The 17,909-nt window shown below is 40.3% G+C and overlaps 1 protein-coding gene across 2 annotated transcripts; it reads left to right on the top strand.

Moving 5' to 3' along the window:
* Positions 1-3,390: 3,390 nt before the first annotated feature.
* On the top strand, positions 3,391-13,543 carry RFC3 (replication factor C subunit 3). 2 transcript variants are annotated; one of them, XM_071737308.1, is made up of 9 exons: positions 3,391-3,566; positions 4,689-4,826; positions 5,977-6,044; positions 7,743-7,840; positions 9,097-9,278; positions 9,486-9,622; positions 9,772-9,870; positions 10,936-11,005; positions 12,558-13,543. In XM_071737308.1, the coding sequence occupies exons 1-9, from the start codon at positions 3,480-3,482 to the stop codon at positions 12,747-12,749; spliced, it is 1,071 nt and encodes a 356-aa protein (XP_071593409.1). In that variant the 5' UTR covers positions 3,391-3,479; the 3' UTR covers positions 12,750-13,543. The 2 variants fall into 2 exon arrangements, with proteins under 2 accessions (XP_071593409.1, XP_071593415.1); XM_071737314.1 differs by lacking the exon at positions 3,391-3,566 and adding an exon at positions 3,891-3,961 and having other exon boundaries at positions 12,558-12,985.
* Positions 13,544-17,909: the final 4,366 nt, after the last annotated feature.

The following is a 17,909-nucleotide window of genomic DNA, read 5'->3' on the forward strand; positions in this document are numbered from 1 at the left end:
ACTTCTGTAAGATAAACCACTAGATGCTTGAAGAACTAGGATTTCCTGGGTTTACATCTCTTAAAAAGAAGCAGCTTCTTCACTGCTGCCAATCTATGTGGGATATATTTATTTTAGATTTTTATCTGGCTACCATTAATGTGGTTCTTTCCACTGTCACATTCAATCTGCATGACATCAGCATGCCACCAATAGAATAGTAATTATTATTATTATTATTATAGTAATTTTCTTTTTTTTTCTCATTGTAATTAGTGAGCTGGTGTTTCTTGATGTGCTATAACTTACTTGCAGCAATAAAGGCCCTCTTATGGGGACAGGATGATATAACTTAGAATGTCAGCCAAAAGAGTGGCAATAACCCACTAAATTATTTGAAACTAAAAAAAAAAAAAAAACTATTTTGCTCAGCCAAGCAGCCTGAGGATCATAGGATGCCAAGCAGTCCTCCATCTAGAAAGCTCAAATTGTACAGCAAAATGGTACTTGAGCTTGTTAATGGCTACTTGGATTGCTAGCAATAATCATGCTGCAAAGATATTTCCAGGAGGAGGTCAGTATATTTACAATGAGATCAGTATAATAATGCTCTGATTTGTTCTATCACTGTTTCAATAACTGGTTTAAAACTGGTTAAAAACTATATATATATTTAAACACTGGACCCAGGTCTTTTTTCTCCTTCAATTTGGGCATTAGATGGAACTTCTTTTATAGTGTCTGACATTGTGTCACTTTCTAATAACATGGGTGCTGGTAGTAAGGCTCAAAATGCCATTTGTAGTTAAAATCTCTATTTTCAGAGACATTGTCAAGTTTATTCATGCAGAGAAGTCATTTTACCTTTTGACCTTTCTGCTGGACTGAACAAAAGGAGTGAAGATGTATTTTAACAGCCCTTATATCTGAGTAAATTGTGACTGCAGCTGAAATTGCCAGTCTACTAAACTATTCACATTGATTTACTTGTAATACATTTGGCCAAACCATTCCATTTTAGATACTCACTTATTTTTGTTTAGACTTAGAGTTAAAAAATTAATGATGTAGAAAACTGAAGTGTTCTAGAGCACCGTGGCACTGTTATGAAGTGCCACAACTGCAATGCTTCATGCAGGACCAGGTTTTAAAATGTTAAGATTTTTACTTAACAAACTAATTTTGTTCATCTAACTGATTATTTTTTATGGCAAGGAATAACTTAAGTGAAACATTAGTGTAAGACAATGCTTAAATACACTGCTGTGGCAGGGCATAATTCCCCTTTGGATAACAAGAAGTTTAATGAAAGTTGGAAGTTTAACTATGGAAGTTTAATGACCTAATAGTGAGTTTAGTGCTCTTTCAGAGCTGCTACATGCCTTCACTTCTCCTTGATCTCTCTGGGAGCTGAAAATACCTAAAAGCCTACTGGCCTGACTCCTACCTATTTAAATCTGACCTCATCCCCAAACGATTTGTTTTCACTGGTACTTTCAAAAGCCTGGAGTATCTGTCAGAGCACTTGCTGGAAGCTGGCATGCTTTAATAAAAACAGTATCTCTAGGGGCTGGGAAGACTGAGTTGGTTATAAGGAGTTATCACAGGAATTGCAATGAAGTTGTGTGACATTGATAGACACAAGGAGAGAAGCACATCACTCAGAAATTATTAAAAAGTCACACAAATGAATCTGAAAATCTTAAAAAGGCTCATCATAAATACAGCTAACCAAAGAGAGTAACAGAGGAATTAATGGTTCAGTTCAGAGATTTGTCTTGAAGAAGAAAAGGTGCTGAGTGGAGAGAACAGCCACACATGAGTAACTGTACACCCACAAAATGTAAATTTAAAAAATGGCAGAGGAACAGATCACTCTGTGGTGCTGAGTAGAACAAAGGGACTCAACGGTAAACACTAGGCAGGATATTGCTGCTGCAGTTTCACAGACTGTCATGTACAAAGGCATTGCTGATAAAACAGTACAAGGTGAAATTGCTAATTCACAGCAATCTGCAAATAAAACTGATTCACGAGTGTCTGAGAGTAACTATTCCAGATTAACAGGCAACATGGTACTAAGTGATGTGCTCCCTTTCTGCTCCCACTAGGTTTATGTGATCTTTATGAGTAACTTGAATGTCTAGGTTAATGAAGCTATTACCTGCATTATGACTTTCTGACTGTGTGAAAAAATGTGAACCCAGAGCTGATGAACTCTCAAGGTGAACTTTTTATATAAAAATCTATTTTTTTCATAAAAGCCCATGTAAGTAAGTGTTGAAAGCCAGGTTGGATGGGGCCTTGAGCAATCAGGTCTAGTGGAAGGTGTCCCTGCCCATGCAGAGTGGTTGGAACTAGATGATCTTAAGGTCCCTTCCAACCCTGGCTATTCTGGGATTCTATGAATCAAAACAAGAACTTTTATTATAGACATGCGCTGTACATAATTCCATATACACATATTCTGTATATACATGAAGCCACATATATGGAGTTTGCAAATTGGTGGTGTCATATGTAGCTTATGGCCAACCCACTGATTGATTTGTAATGAGGCTACCAGGCTGGGATGACACCAAGACAAAGAACCATATGCCACCCCGAAAACTGCCCTTTTTTTCCCTGGTCATCTGTAGGGGTCAAGAGGTCAACTGCACACTAATGAACCAGGTCACAGACAGGGGGGAGGGCAGGGCCTTTCCTGCCAGCCCCTTTTTTCCCCCACAGCTCACCTCAGCCAGACAGCTCCTGGGGCACTGGGCCATCCCTGCGGGAGCTCACTCACCTCAGAGCCCAGCACCTTCACCTAACAGAACCGCTGCCGGGGCTCTGGGCCATCCCTGCGGGAGCTCACTCACCTCTGAGCCCAACACCTTCACCTAACAGAACCGCTGCCGGGGCTCTGGGCCATCCCTGCGGGAGCTCACTCACCTCAGAGCCCCCTCCCTCCCCCGAGGCCTCAGCCGCGGGCGCTCAGGCAGCGCCTCTGCTGCGCCATTGCCAGCACCGCCCTTGCCGCCGTCACCATCACCAGTCGCCTAAAGGGTCTGTGATTTATAAAAACAAAAAAACAAAAAAACAAAAAAACGAATTGACTGAAAATAACGAAACTGACACAAACAGCAAGATATATGCGGTAGGTAGCAGGGGTGGTGAGCTAGCTGTTCCCTGCCCCTGCCGGGTGCAGCCCCAGCGCCACGCCCGATTATACAGTATAGCAAAGAGATGCGGTGGCTATTACTACCCCGGGAGCGAGGGAAAACCCGTCCTTTGGGAAAAAAGAACAATTCCAAGGCTGGCGGGTGGCCGAGCGGGCACCCAAACACCTTCGCGACCCTTTGGGGCTTCACTGTGGGAGCTGTGGAGGCGGGGCAGTAGCTCGCTTCCGCTCCCTCTGCGGCCGCCGCTGGATCTTGTCCCTCGGCGGCCGCCGTACCGCCCGCACTTCCCGCTGCTGTGAGTCTGCCGCCCCAGCACGGGCGCGCTTTTCAACCGCCATGAGCCTGTGGGTGGACAAGTACCGGCCCGGTTCCCTCAGCAAGCTCGACTATCACCGCCCGCAGGCCGCGCAGCTCCGCAACCTGGTGAGCGGCACCCGGGACCGCCGGGCGGGCTCCCCGGTGGCCTCTGCACGCTGCGGCCTGTAGGCTTTGCGGCCGCCTGAGGCCAGCCCGCCGCGCTTCTCGCAGCGGGGATCCTCAGGGATTCCTCGGCCCGTAAAGTGCTCCCGAGGGCCTGCAGGGCGGGAGTTGGGAGCTTCCCCTTGGTGCGCTCCCTCGCCTAGGGAGGAGCAGCCCTGCCGGGCGCTGCCGGTGGGGAAGCGTTGTGCGGGCGTCGGGCCCCGCTTTGAGGAAAAGGATGAGAGGAGATGGGAATCTTTCTCCCATTCCCACTTCCTCGGGATCGTCTGTGCTTCCCGCGGGTTTTGGCTGGGAATGATCAGTATCTCTGAGACTAGGGCTTGTCGTGTTTCCTTCACGTGAGGTGAAGTTTTAAGGCGAGCAGCAGGGAATAAAACTCGGGGCTGTGTAAGTGCTTAAATGTTGAAAGGACCGCGTCGTCTGCCAGGTGTGCTGACTTCTCGTCACCCGCCCAGCTCACTTTGGTGTGCTTCTCTGTCACTGTTGTGTCAAACTAATGCTAATTCTGACTATGGGGTCTGGTCACGTATATTCTAGGCCATGCTTTTGAGTTTTTCAAGAAAACAAACTCCTAACTTCATTTAAATACAGGCAATCTGTTGCATGTCTGTCCAGATTCAAGGCTTGCAAATGAAAAATCAAAGTAATTTCTTATATGTATGTTTATACACATACATATATGTGCTTTAAGCTCTGTTTTAATTATTTTTATTGTCTAGTTATTGTAGCTGTCACACTAGAAATTCTGGAACATATTTAAATGTTGGAATGTTTTGGTTGTGGGCTTTTTGTTTGGGGTTGGCTTTTTTTGAGAGGTGAGGTGTTTGGAGTTGAGTTTGAGAGGTGAGGTGTTGAATGCATTGCATATGATCTTAATAAGAAATGTGATGTTCTAGAGGAAATACTGCTGCAGAAAAGGAATTCAGCAGTTGTAACTCTAGGTGCTGTGTTGTGACTGAGCTGGAAAAGTAATTACAGGCAAACTTGGGTGAGAGTGGAAAGATGACCACTCACTTGAAAAGAAAATACTGCTACAGCTGACTCCTCATCTTGCTTTGCGTGCAGGTTCAGTGTGGTGACTTCCCTCATCTGTTGGTGTATGGACCATCAGGAGCTGGAAAAAAGACAAGAATAATGTGTTTGTTAAGGGAATTATATGGTGCAGGAGTGGAAAAACTGAGGATTGAACATCAGAGTATAACGGTAAAAAAATTGATAAATATTCCATCTCCTGCAAAGTGTTTGGGGTATTTATATACTGCTTATTTCTGTTTTGGGATTTTTATATTTATTTGTGTTTAAAATGTATTATTTTTTCTGGCAGTATCTTCAAGCTGTTTCATGACATTAATGAGAATACTTTGGCTACTTGAACAAATGATTTGTCTGGTAGTGTTTCTGAGGTCTTTCTGGGGTGGATGATGTGAGGATTTTTTTGTTGTTTTCTTTCATTGTTTTTTTGATTGTTTTGGAGTTTCTCAGTTTTCTTCTCCACAGGTGGGGTTTGGACAATAGTATATATTGTAAAAGACTATCTCTCAGTTAGGTGTATAGAATTTCTTGTTTCTGTAAAAGTAACCTTTTTTTAATGATTAACACTGGTTTTCTCAGATCTGCAGGTTTTTACTTGTTTTCTTATTCCTATAGTGACAATTTCAGCATTAGGGGGAAAAAAATATCTAAATTCTATTTGTCTTCATCTTAAGCATTTGATGGATTATTTTTCAAAGGTGATATTATCCATCTAGAATCCTTGTTCTGGTAAATTTAACCAGCAAGGGGTTGTAAGTCTTTGATAAATAGGTTATTTAATGCTTGCTTTTAAATTCTCAATAATGGAACAGATATAATAATTGGATTGGAAGATAGAAGCACAGGATATGTTTAACTGTTCAGACTCAAATTTAGAAGTGATAGAAATACTAGTGTGTTCTTTAAACCAAGTGTGGACTTGAAATCCTTTTCCAAGACAAATGAACAGCCTCTTCAGACTGGTCCACAGATTTTTTTTTTCCAAAACTTTTCTTTGGAGAGACAGCTGATTCCAACAATAAGATTTCTTGGTATGAAACTCAGTCACTGGAGTATGCAGTAATATGTGGCAACTGTTGCCATAATAATCATTACTGTTATTTAACAGGCTGGATGATCTCTTTTTTTATCCTTTGGGGGTGAGGCTGGGGAGCTAGGAGAGACTTAAGCCTCGTGTCAGGTTTAGTGCCTCATTAGTTCTTTAATCTCTGAGACTGAGTATGTCTGCAATCCAGTCAGTTGTAAGCTGTGGGATAAACTTGTGCATCACATTTTTTTAGAATAATATTCCTGAAATTTAATCTGCTTACTTCCTACATAGGCACCTTCTAAAAAAAAAATTGAAATTAGCACCATTGCAAGTAATTACCACCTTGAAGTTAATCCAAGGTAAGTGTACAGTAAAAATGTCTCACTTCAAATATAAGCTGCTGGTCATTTTGCAAGTGGCAAATCAGTTTATGGTTTATGGGTTTGGACTGCCAATGGGAGCAGGGAGAGGATTTTGTGTATTGCTGGTGTTCTAATACAGCTTTTCTGACAATGAACTTGCCTGTGCTGTGGTACAGTCTGAATTATAATACTGTCAAATCATGTTGTGCATCCTGAGTAACATGGAACATAAATAGCAGGGAAAGGAAATTTTTTGGTTGGTTGGTTGTGTTGTTTGTTTGTTTGTTTGTTTGTTTTTTGGGTTTTTGGTTGGTTGGTTGGTTTGGTTTTGTTTTTTGGTTTTTTTTTTCCCCAAAGGAGGTTATTGTCTGAATTCCAAAGCATTGTCTGCTGGTCATTTGGCTCACTTGGGTAGATACTTCAAATTGGGTTCTGCTGAGTAAGTAGGTAGTGAAAGAATTAAGGAACAACAAAAAGTAAACTTTAGTGTGGTGACTCTGCTTTTGTTCATTGTTTTCCTGGAATGTTTGCTGTGGTTACATAATTTAAAGGATAACTTTCATCATGAAATTGTAACCTTGGGTTCTCTGTTACTGCAGAGAATACTTTTAAATATTAGGAAACTAATTTAATAATTTTTCATTTTCAAAAGCTGTCCTAGCTTCTAAGTAGAACCAGCTTGTTTTGTTCTGCTTTGTGTTATTGTGCTATAATCAGAGGTCTGCTCCCTTGCTGAAGGACAGGTCTCTGCAGTCAAAGTCAGTGTAGCCTACACAGCAGATGGTGAACTGTTGAGCTAATATTCTGCTTCTGTGCATTCTGCTGCTTTCTCCTTGGCAAGAATGGGGGAGGTCTGGTTGAGCTGTGAATGGAACAGGACACACAAATGCCTTCATTTGTGTGCCAGTGAAATACTGCAGATACTGCTGCTTCTGTGAAGGCAGTAATCTGGGATTGTTAAAGAGTTTGAGGCTTTTCCCCTCTTTTTCTTTTCTCCAGTAATCCAGCTTGCAAGTCAGTTCCCAGTGGCTGTCAAATCTGAGTCAGGCTGAGCTGCCAACCTGGGGTCTGAGAAAGCTGTACATTGCTGCTCTAAGAGGCAGGAAGGAAATCCAGTATTTCTCCATGTTTTTCTGCCTTCTAAGAGGAAACACTTTAGCCATCTGTACTGAAGTAGTATCACAGTTACCTGTCTTACTAATTACTCTTTAATTTGTCTGCCATTCAATTTTATATTGAGCATATAGATTATTCATAGCATGCCATCTGACTCTCAGGGGAAAAAGGAAACCTCTGCATTACATTATTCCTTTGAGTCATGTTGTGTGGTTAGACTTTATTTTTCTTTCCACAATGGGTAAAAACGTTCACATTATCTCTTTGCCCAAATCACAAGAAACAAAAGTTCAGATTTCTCATACCGTAAAAATAAATTCTCTCTTAAAGAGTTAATAAAACATTTGACAATGGTTTCACTACTTCCCAATACAGTGTTACTAATCCAGCTGTGTCTGTGTAAGCTTTGGGTTGCTTTTAGTGTTGGTATATGTGTTGAGCTAATTCTAACTTCAACAGCTTCTGAATTCTTTTGGCATTCTTGTTTAGTCTGTTGACCACAGAGCTGCTTAGGGAGTTCTATTTTATATGCAGCACAATGCTGTTTTAAAACAAGTTTTATTCAAACTCCTGGTACAGTGATGCAGGAAACAACGACCGTGTAGTAATTCAGGAACTCTTGAAGACAGTAGCACAATCCCAGCAGCTTGAGACAAGTACTCAACGTGATTTTAAAGGTGAGTTAAAACTGTTAAAAACAGTCAAAGTACTTTTTAAAGTGTTGGGGTTTTTGTGTGGTTGGTTTGGCTTCGTTTTTTTTGGGGGGGGGGATTTCAGCTGGCTGTTTTGTTTGTACCTGTATATTATATGAGGGCACACACAAACCTTTCCTAAATTAAACGTAGGAGAAGGAAGAAGTATTTCTTTCCATTTTTAAAGAAAGATGCTCTTCCACATGACTAAAGAGAATGCAAAATCAGAACTTTATAATGGGATGGAAAGAGAGGGGAAATATTAACAGAGTAGAGCAGAAAGTAGTTGCAGATGGCAATGGATTTAGTACTTTGACTGATTTTCCTCACTGTTCTCAGGAAGTACCTAATTTCACCTGTGTTGCCAGTGATTAGCTCTACCAGTTATTGGTGTACATATTGTTACAGCTGCAGTTGTATCATGCAGTGATGTGTCATTTAAGCTGGCTGATGTCCTTAGGCTGTGTCTATAACCAGAGTAGTCATGGGCTGGCTTGTTCCTCCACACAGTTGTCACTGGACCATTCAGTGTACTGAAATGAACCATCTATGAGTTGCCTATAGAGGAACCTGCTGGTCAGACAGGTTGCTGTGTATTAGGTGTCTCTTGGTTTTAAGACCAAGCTGGACAGGGCTCTGAGCAACCTGATCTAGTGGGAGGTGTCCCGGGGGGGGAGGGTTGGAACTAGATGATCTTAAAGGTCCCTTCCAACCCTGAAAATTCTATGATTCTATGTTCCAAAGCATTTTTTGAAATACGTTTTTCTTTAAAAGGCCATGGAAAGGCATTGCAGCTACAATAACAAGGCAGCTTTGTACTACTCCTTTGTTAGGCTCTTAAATATAAAATGTGTTGAGGGGAGTCTTAATAAATTTTTGCTTTTCCATCTGTCTTTATGCCATAAATTCTTCTGCACTGCCTATTTAAAAGCTCTTATAAAAAGTTACTGTAATAATTATCAAAGTTTCTATGCTTACCTGTATTATTTCTTGGCACTGAAGTGTTGCAGGCTCTGCTCTGAAGAAATTGACATTCCAGGGCATCAATATATGAGGTGAGGTAGCAGAAGATTATATAGTCAAAAAGGCACACAGGTTGTTTTTTCTTATTTTCCTGCCTTAGGATTTTTTCTCTGCTTGTATTATTTATTTTGGTATTATTGCTTGAATGTCGGAGTACTCATTTTTTCAGAAAGATTTTGTATTGATAATAACTCCCACAATTTTTAATCCTTTTTCAGTGGTGCTGTTAACAGAAGTTGACAAACTGACTAAAGATGCTCAGCACGCTTTGCGAAGAACAATGGAGAAGTACATGGCAACCTGCAGGCTGATCCTGTGCTGCAACTCCATGTCAAAAATTATAGGACCTATTCAAAGCAGATGCCTGGCTGTACGAGTGCCTGCTCCCAGCATTGAAGATGTATGTTGAAACAGAAGCAAAAATAAGTTATTTAAAACTTTTTACTAGCTAAGTTCTTGCTGTGGACTTCACAAAGTGACCTAGTTTTTCTTTGTGGTGGGTGACCTGTCAAGCATCTGTGATTCAGAAATGTTTCATATGGGAGAATCTGTGGATTCTAAACTGCTTGCTAAGTGCTACACTTCCTGCTCTTTGTTTCCTGGCTAGATTTGCCATGTCTTATCCAGCGTGTGTAAGAAAGAAGGACTCACTCTTCCTCAGGAACTGGCTCAAAGGATTGCAGAGAAATCTGGCAGGAATCTTCGGAAAGCACTTCTTATGTGTGAATCCTGCAGAGTACAACAGTAAGTCATTGCTAATACTTAAAGTAAATAACACTCTCAAACACATAAATGAACTTCTGAGGCCTTGTTCATATAGGTGGTGGTTTACTTTGATTTTATTTAAAAAAAATATTGTTGTTCTTGTTATTATTATTATTATTACTATGTAGGTATCCTTTTACTGCTGATCAAGACATTCCTGAAATGGACTGGGAAGTTTATTTGAGAGAAACTGCAAATGCCATTGTTGGTCAACAGACACCACAAAGGTAGAAGATTACACTTGCATGCAGCTATAAATTATGTTTTTAGTGTACTCTCAAACCTAAGAAAATACTAGATTTAAAAATGTCATCTTTGGTTATATGTAATTTTCTGGCATTTCTATTGGAGCTAGTAATTTGCAGCTAGAAAAAAAAAGAGCTTTAAAATTACCACAGGCTCAGTGAGCTTTGGGAACAGGAAGAGTTGTTGGTTCTCTCTGTTGAAGCTTTGTAAACAAAGTGAGGATAAATTTAGTTGCATGTTGTGCTGTTAGTCTTTTTGTTTTTTGGGGGTAGGAGAAAGGTGTTTACATAGCAGCCTGATCCTTTTAGACTGTTCTATGTATTATATGAGGTGTCACTTAAATTCTTGTATTTAATCGAAGGGCTTGTGCTTCTGACCTCCAGATGTCAAAATTCCCAGATTCCCAATTCCTTTATATCCACCAAGGCTCCTGTCTCCCTGTTGACTCCCCAGCTCTGGCTGCCCTCCTGAGTGTGTTTTACCCTGAGGGAAGTCAGCACACTGGATGGTGCTGGCCCCCCAGTTCTGGATCAGAGTCCTGGGAATGACTTCCAGAGCTTGGGCTGCAGCATGGTACCTGTTTCTGTTAAGAACTGGTACCTGTTTCTTTCTGCCACCCAATCATCTTACCCCCCCTTCTAAACAGTGAAATCAGCAAAACAGCATAAATGAATCTTGTGTCTCTAATCAGTTTTGTGGTGTTTTCTCACTAATCTTAAGCATGAATAATTTGGATTGGAAGAAGAGTTAAAAGGAGACAAGCCTGAGACAAATTCTAATAGCCTTTTAGTTTCTAGATAACAAGTGTGTATGTAACTTATCTTGCTGTTTTGAATAAAAGGTGGTAGGTAGGATTTCAGTTTAAACTGGCTTGTGCAGTGCTTTTGGGTTTTAAAGTAACTCACAAAACCAAAAACAGAAAAAAACCCAAACCAAACAACCTTCCTTGGGCTGAATGTTTCCTGCAGCATATTTCACAAATAGTGAAAACACTTTAGGATGCTTTAGGGACATATTTCTGATATTCTGTGGTGTCTTCGCAACAGGCTCTTAGAAGTCCGTGGACGACTTTATGAACTACTGACACACTGCATTCCTCCTGAGATTATAATGAAGGTAATTCAGCTATCTGGTTCTTAATATCTGAAAAATATGAACACTATAGCAATGTCAAATTGAGATTAAAAGAAACCACACCTAAACATCACCAGTTATCCAAATATTGTTGGAAAGATGTGTCCTTTCCAGCTAGACATGAGTGACAAAGAGGTACTTTTCTCTTGTTCTTCTTTCCACAGGAGTAACCAAAATAATCCAGGTTATTGCTCTGAAAGAGTAATTAAAAACCTTGTTCCTGCAAACATTGTTATGTAGCCTCACTTCTCATGATCCTCAGCCAATATACTGGTCTGTTTAGTTAAATGATGGATTTTGAGTTGTGAAGATTTGGGAGGCAGGAAAATTCTGTTCTCTAGTTCAGAAAATATAAGTGTCTTTGCAGGCTTTCTTGTTCCCAATTGTGTTGAATGGTTTAGTAAAACTTGTTCTCTGATCACAGAACAGCCTTGTCAAAGCTGAGGAAAAGTAAAGGAGGGAATGCTTTGTCCCCCTGAAGACTTTTCAGACCAATTTCTGTATTGAAGCATAGACATATTTAACAGGCTAGTTTTGATATGGTTTGCTTACTTTTGGAAAATATTTGTTGTTATGACAGTTCTCCTAGTGGTGAGGTTTTCTGAAGAATACTAGACCAGGAGGTCTCTTCAAAGACAGAAGATACCTTGGGAGAAAAAAAGCAAATGGGATGTGCATGGGTTTTTTTTTTCCCCAAGATGAAAGGATGCTGAAGACAGCTAGAGGAGAACAAAGATTAAAGTTCGTGTTTGCAACTTAACCTAGATGGACTTTGCCATCAGACATAGTTACAGATAAATTTCATGTGAACTGATTTCTGCTTTCTGACAGATTTGGTAGTGGATCCTGCACTGCTGTTTGGGGATGGTTGTCAGGCCAAAGGTGGATGTTGTCTAGCCACTCCCTCTTCATAAACTTGAAATGTTCTAGACATGTTTCTGGCTTAATCATGACCATTTCAATAGGGATGGATTTGCAATTATTTTATTGCTGCCTTGGATCGAAAGTCATGCTTTTTTTGTTTTTGTAACAACTGAAGTATTATTGTAAAGTGTCTTGTGTGTGTCTACACATACATATGTACATAAATATAAGCAGATATACTTAAATTTGAAATAAACCTTTTTATTTATTAATGTTTCTTTTTATGCTTGATCCTGCCAAGACGGGAAGTGATTTTAAAACACTTGTTGTCTTGGTAAAAATTCTCCCAAAGGCCATGTGCCTGCAAGGAGTAGAGATTTAGTATTTGGAGAGTAGGTTAATTTATTTTCTTTATTAAGGCATAAGTAGTTCCAGTATATGATTTTTCCCATCTAAGTGAACAATAGCTAAGATGTATTTTGACATGAGGAATTTGTCTTGAAAGGAAGTTCTGAAGAGACATGCTTCTATGACTAGGGTTTGGTCATATAGGTGGTGTGATGATTCTTGAATGTCTTTGCTGTTGGATTCCTGAGTGCACTAGAAATGAGGTTATTCTCTTAACAAAAAATACATAGTTCTTGAAATACTTTTGTACCATCCCTTTTAGGGCCTCCTGACAGAACTTCTAAATAACTGTGATGGACAGCTGAAAGGAGAAGTTGCACAGATGGCAGCTTTCTATGAACACCGCCTGCAACTGGGCAGCAAAGCCATTTATCATCTGGAAGCATTTGTAGCCAAGTTTATGGCAATTTACAAGAAGTTTATGGAGGATGGACTAGATGACATGATGTTCTAACTCTGATGCCCAAAGTTTTATGCAGAACATTGTGTCATGATGCCTAGAATGCTGAAAATGTTCTTTCCTTGTCCATGCTTCAATGCATGTGAGTCTGGTTAAAAGTGAAAATATTTTATTTTGCTGTTAATATAAACAAAACTGAACTAAAGAGCAATGTTTTTTCAGGTTTAGAAACCACATGGATTATATATGACAGCCATAAATCAATTTTTAAATCCATACAAAATACATTAGCCCTTCAGAAAGACAAGTTGCCTTGGAAGATGGGTAAGATCATGCTTGCTTTGCAGTACTTGTAAGCTGATACTGAGAAAACATGGGTGCTGTGTCCTTGCTTCTCAACTGTTCACAGGCAAGGCAAAATGTGGTTTTCCATGTTGCAGCAAGTTCCAGATTCAGCATATATGTTCTGCCTACTGATTTGTATGTTTTATTGTAGCCATGCTGTCTTCTGTCACATGCTGACACAGGTTTTCTGAGTCCTTTTGTAACAGTTGCATTGAAATTGTGGATGAGCAGTATTTTTGTATTGCTTGTAAATCAGTTTGACAACATGGAACATTTTTTTATAAGAAATATACCTATGTAAAGCAAGTCCACTTGCTGTCTAACACTTGCCTTTGCCTTAATATGCATAATGCTGTTCAGGTAAAAAAATACTTATTTAATTGTGGTTTAACCAAGGGAGAGATTCAGCTTTTAACAGATATTCTTTCACAGTCTAAATTCTTATGTGACATTTTTAAAACAGCGAGTGAAATAAATTGTTAAAAATATGAACAAAAATACAATGCTGAGTTGGTGCTTCACCTGTCTGGGACTACCTAAATATGTGCATTCATTTACTTTGGTGTAGAATGTCTTTCAGAAAGGTGGGATATGACCCCCCTCATTGTAAGACTAAAGGGAGCCAGTAAAGTTTAAAAAAACAAAACAAAGAATTAAAAAAAAAATAATAAAAACAAACAAACAAAAAATCCCAACACAACCCCCCAAAATAATTTAAAAAATCAAACCAAACACCCCCTATGCCACTTTTTGCTGCAAGTTCTTCAACTGTAATATCTTTATACTATGGTACCATAAAAATGACTGAATTCATGCCCTTTGTTACTTCACTCTGCTACTTTAGGCTATTACTAGGTAGTGTTTAAAGATAAAGTGAATTAAACACTGTTTCCAATTATCCCTCCCCCTCTTTTTTTAGCAGTGAAAGATTGAGTATTTGGGGATTTTTGTGTCTGAGCTAGTTGTGCATGATGGCAGTGTTGTGGAAGCTCAGGCCCTCCCTCTAGTAACTGGTAAAGACAGAATCTCAGGAGTTATTACTGACTCATCCCCTTTGAAATGAACACAAGGCAGCATTGATCCTTTAAGAGGAAATGTCACTGCTGTTCTCAGGAACTTGGGTGCTGTTAATGAGCAGTTTGCCTTCAGATTCATCATCAGTAAAATAGTTCTGGCCTGCTTCATGCTCAAGTGCTGTCCTTAAAACTGAAGAAGTCTAGAAGTTAGGTTTTGTTTGGTTGGGTTTTTTCCCATCTATTTATTTTTTTAATTAGATTTTTTTTTCTTCCATCTGCTCTTGTTACCCAATTCCACAGCACTGGTAGCTTGCCAGAGTGTAAGTGTCCTGACTGTCAGAGTTCCTAGAAAACCAGTGCTTGCATCCATTACAAAGAAGAGTATAAGAGGCAGAGGGGGCATAATTGCTGCATGTACAAATTTCCTATTCTTTCAGGAGCCTGGTCTTACCTACTGATTTTTAAACACTGGAAAAACATTTGACTACTGCATGTAGAGCTTGTGATGAACCAAAGTGTTGAGTTCAGAAGGTTACAAAACACTTCTCTCCATTCCCCTCAAAGAAAAAAACCCAACAAGAAACCAAACATCAAAAAAATCTTAGGCAAGAGAGGACAAATGTATGTAGGGAAACACAGCTGAAATGTCAGTATAGATGCAGAGGTGGAAAGTCAGGACTTAGATTGTAGGGTTGCCAGCTGGAGGAGGCACAGAAGCAGCTTGCTGTTTGTTTCAAAGGATCTCATCAACTTTGTCTAGGAGAATGAAACCCCAACATAAATCTTTCTGTAGGTGTGCTTGCTGCCATTTTTTTTTTTTTTTTTTTTTTTAAAGTTTCATTTATACCAAATTCTTGATGAATCAAGAGCAGTCACGGATGGGAAAATGGGATAATGATGAAGGATTGCTGACAGAGGAAATGGCTGTTGCTGTTCCTGGAAGTCAGCATCTCCCCCTGCTGATCCCTCTGCCTCTTTGTCTCCCAGAGTACAAGAACACACAGCTTTAAGCATATAGACACAGTATCTCATAAGTCTCTGCACACATTCTGTTTTGAAGGTATTTTTGCTTTAGTGTCCATTACTGCTCCTCAGGGAAGTGGTTGTGGCAGCAAGAGTTCAAGGACCACCTGGACAGTGCTCTTAGTCATGGTTTAGTTTCAGGCAGACCTGTGACAAGCAGAGTGTTGGACTTGACCTTTATGGGAATCTTCCACCTTGAGAGATTTTATGGTGAGGATCAGTAGGTGATGTGCTTTTTTTGGGAACATCTTAAGAGGCTGCTAGCCACCTTGGACGATGCTTCCTCTCCCTTTTGGGAACCTGTAGCACTTGTTTAGAAGTAATGTGGTGCAGAAGTGAGTTCCTGGGTTGTACTGGAGGGAGCAGGGACCAGTAACCCTCATCCCTGGTGCTGTGTGCTGACAAATGGAGCTGATGGTAATGTATGAGCAGGTAGCTGACAGAAACAAAAAGGCAAACAGAATTCTGCCATTTTTTCCCTCCTCCTGAGGCTACCATGTAACCCTTTTACCAGAAGAGCAGAACCTTAGCCAGGTAAGCAAGGGTCTCCTGGTACAGGTGTGTTTGTCTCCCCAACCTACATGCACACAGCCCAGGGACAGAGATGTGCTGAGCACTGTACTGCACACCTGCTTCACAGATCAAGTAGGAGAGGCAGTGCAGAGAGACTTTCAAACACTGAATAGCACAGGACCAGCCTCTAGAAGATCATTTCTTCAGCTGATTTCATCTTTTCAGACCTGTGTAGAATTGCTTTTGAATTGCATGCTGAGAGGTTTACCCTTGCTTTCATCCAGCATCACCTCCTGCTGGTTCCAAGTGAAAACTCCAAGATGCTCCCACCCAAGTGGGACTAAGAGGTTGCAGAGGAGTCATCTTTGTGCTAGCACAGAAAGACAGAGGTGAAACTGATTTTGTTTAAAGTCAAGAAACTGAAGGCAGCAGCTAATTTAGTTCAAACTCTCTACTCTGAAAGATCAGCTGTTCAAAGGGCAAGCACAGCATTCAGACTTTATTCCCCATTTCTGAAATCCAAGTGTTAACTCATCTGGGAAACATTATTTTAAAAATCATGTTATTTTTAGACATCCATGGTAAACAACCCTACTTGAGCATTAATCTTTATAAATACATTGTTTGATTGGAAGACTGGTTTTTAAAGTGGATTTTGTTAAATAAATTCATACGAGCAAGCTGACATGAGGAAATGTCCCTTTCTCTACCAAAGAAGTACCCTGATTATCACAGGCTAGAAGGTAAGGTAGATAAGGGTTTATTATCACAAATTTTTCTTCCAGTCCAGGGAATTCAAGATTATTACTGTCCATTGATATAAAATAATTGCTGTAATTTGTATTGCTGGAAAGAGCTCTGGTATGCCTGAGCAGCTTTTAATCCTTCATAACATTTTATGCCTCAGCTAGCAATTAGTGCTGTATGAATTTGCTGCAGTGGATTTCAATCAACCCAGCATTGTAGTCTGCTAAGCAGAAGTTGTCTAAATGTGACAGTGGAATGCACTTCTTTTTTGTGAAGACCAACTCATAGTCTTTATTTTTCACAGGGAGGGAAGGCATCGAAATACATAAACATGAAAAAACCCCAAAAACCTTCTATTGTTGGAAGTGCCCTGCAGGCTAATCAACAGTATGTCACTCCAGTTGCATCTCAGGATGTAGTTGCACATCACAAAATAAGCAATACAAAAAGAGTTTGCCATTAACTTCAATACAATGAGGAACAGACTCAGAATTTTCTGTCATGAGTAAAATGAAATTACTTTCTGTCCAAATTAATGAGGACAATTGGGACCTAACCCTGCATTTTTTGTTTTTTTTAGTAAAGCAATAGATGCTTTCTTTGCTTGCCTGAAAAATAAGCCTATTAGCAATTAAACATTCCTGCATCAGATTTTCTTGCACACTCATGTGTGCTGGGTGTGCTGAACTTCTGGAAAAAATTGCAAATTTTGTTTCAGTAGTCCCTGAGCTAGTGAATATTGTCCCAATCATGTGAATGTTGGGTGTTATTTCAATGGGAATGGGTTTGGTACCTGTTAAATACATGTGAGACATAAGGGCCTGAAGCATATAACTTGACCACTGACACCACTGGTCCATCTGTGTGTCTCCCAGCAGAGGAGCTGGGGGCATTTGTCACCAGCTCTGTCACTGGCACCCTGATGGAGCTGATCTCCAGCCCTGTCTCAAGACATGGAGTGCATCTTTCACCATGGATCCTGTACTAGGAACAAGACATATTAGATGTCATTTAAAATACTGAGCAAAAGGTAAGGTTTCTGGCCTCTTCTTCCCAGTAGCAATGCAGCAGTGGGAGTACCCTCCCTGCCCCACCACAGTGCTCTATCAGAGTTAGTCCTGGTCCAGTAGCAGTGGGTATGGGTGGCTTGGCAAGGCAGGACTTGCAGCCTGGATGAAAGCCTGTGGTGCTGTGTCATGGGAAAGCTCTGCCATTGATACTGAGGTGCTTTTATCACAAGTGTGTCCCTGGCAGCCCTTTAAGTGACATTTGGCTATTAAACATAATTACAATTTCTTAGGGCCATGAAAATCCCGCAGTTACTTTTAAGTCTTTCTCAGGGACCATGTCACAAATGTTAGTCAGTCACACTATTTTTCTGCTGACCTAAGTGTCATTCCTGAAGCAGTTTCATGCCATTGATGAGTGCTGGAGAGCAGGTTCCTACCTTTACCTTGTGCATGCAGTCTTCTGCTCGAGGTCCCTTCAAACCAATGTCTGTGCTGCCCTTGAGATTTCTCCTCTGTTTCAGGTCACTTTGCCACCTGGTTTTTAAAGAAAGATAAAATAC

Source organism: Heliangelus exortis, chromosome 1 (genome assembly GCF_036169615.1).
Source record: "Heliangelus exortis chromosome 1, bHelExo1.hap1, whole genome shotgun sequence".
NCBI lineage: Eukaryota > Metazoa > Chordata > Aves > Apodiformes > Trochilidae > Heliangelus > Heliangelus exortis.

Excerpts from the sequence above, each read along its gene's own strand:
- RFC3 (XM_071737308.1), top strand. The coding sequence starts at position 3,480 with ATGAGCCTGTGGGTGGACAAGTACCGGCCCGGTTCCCTCAGCAAGCTC. Across the intron at positions 9,623-9,771 it reads GAATCCTGCAGAGTACAACA|GTATCCTTTTACTGCTGATC; the intron begins GTAAGTCATTGC and ends ATTACTATGTAG. Across the intron at positions 11,006-12,557 it reads CTCCTGAGATTATAATGAAG|GGCCTCCTGACAGAACTTCT; the intron begins GTAATTCAGCTA and ends CATCCCTTTTAG.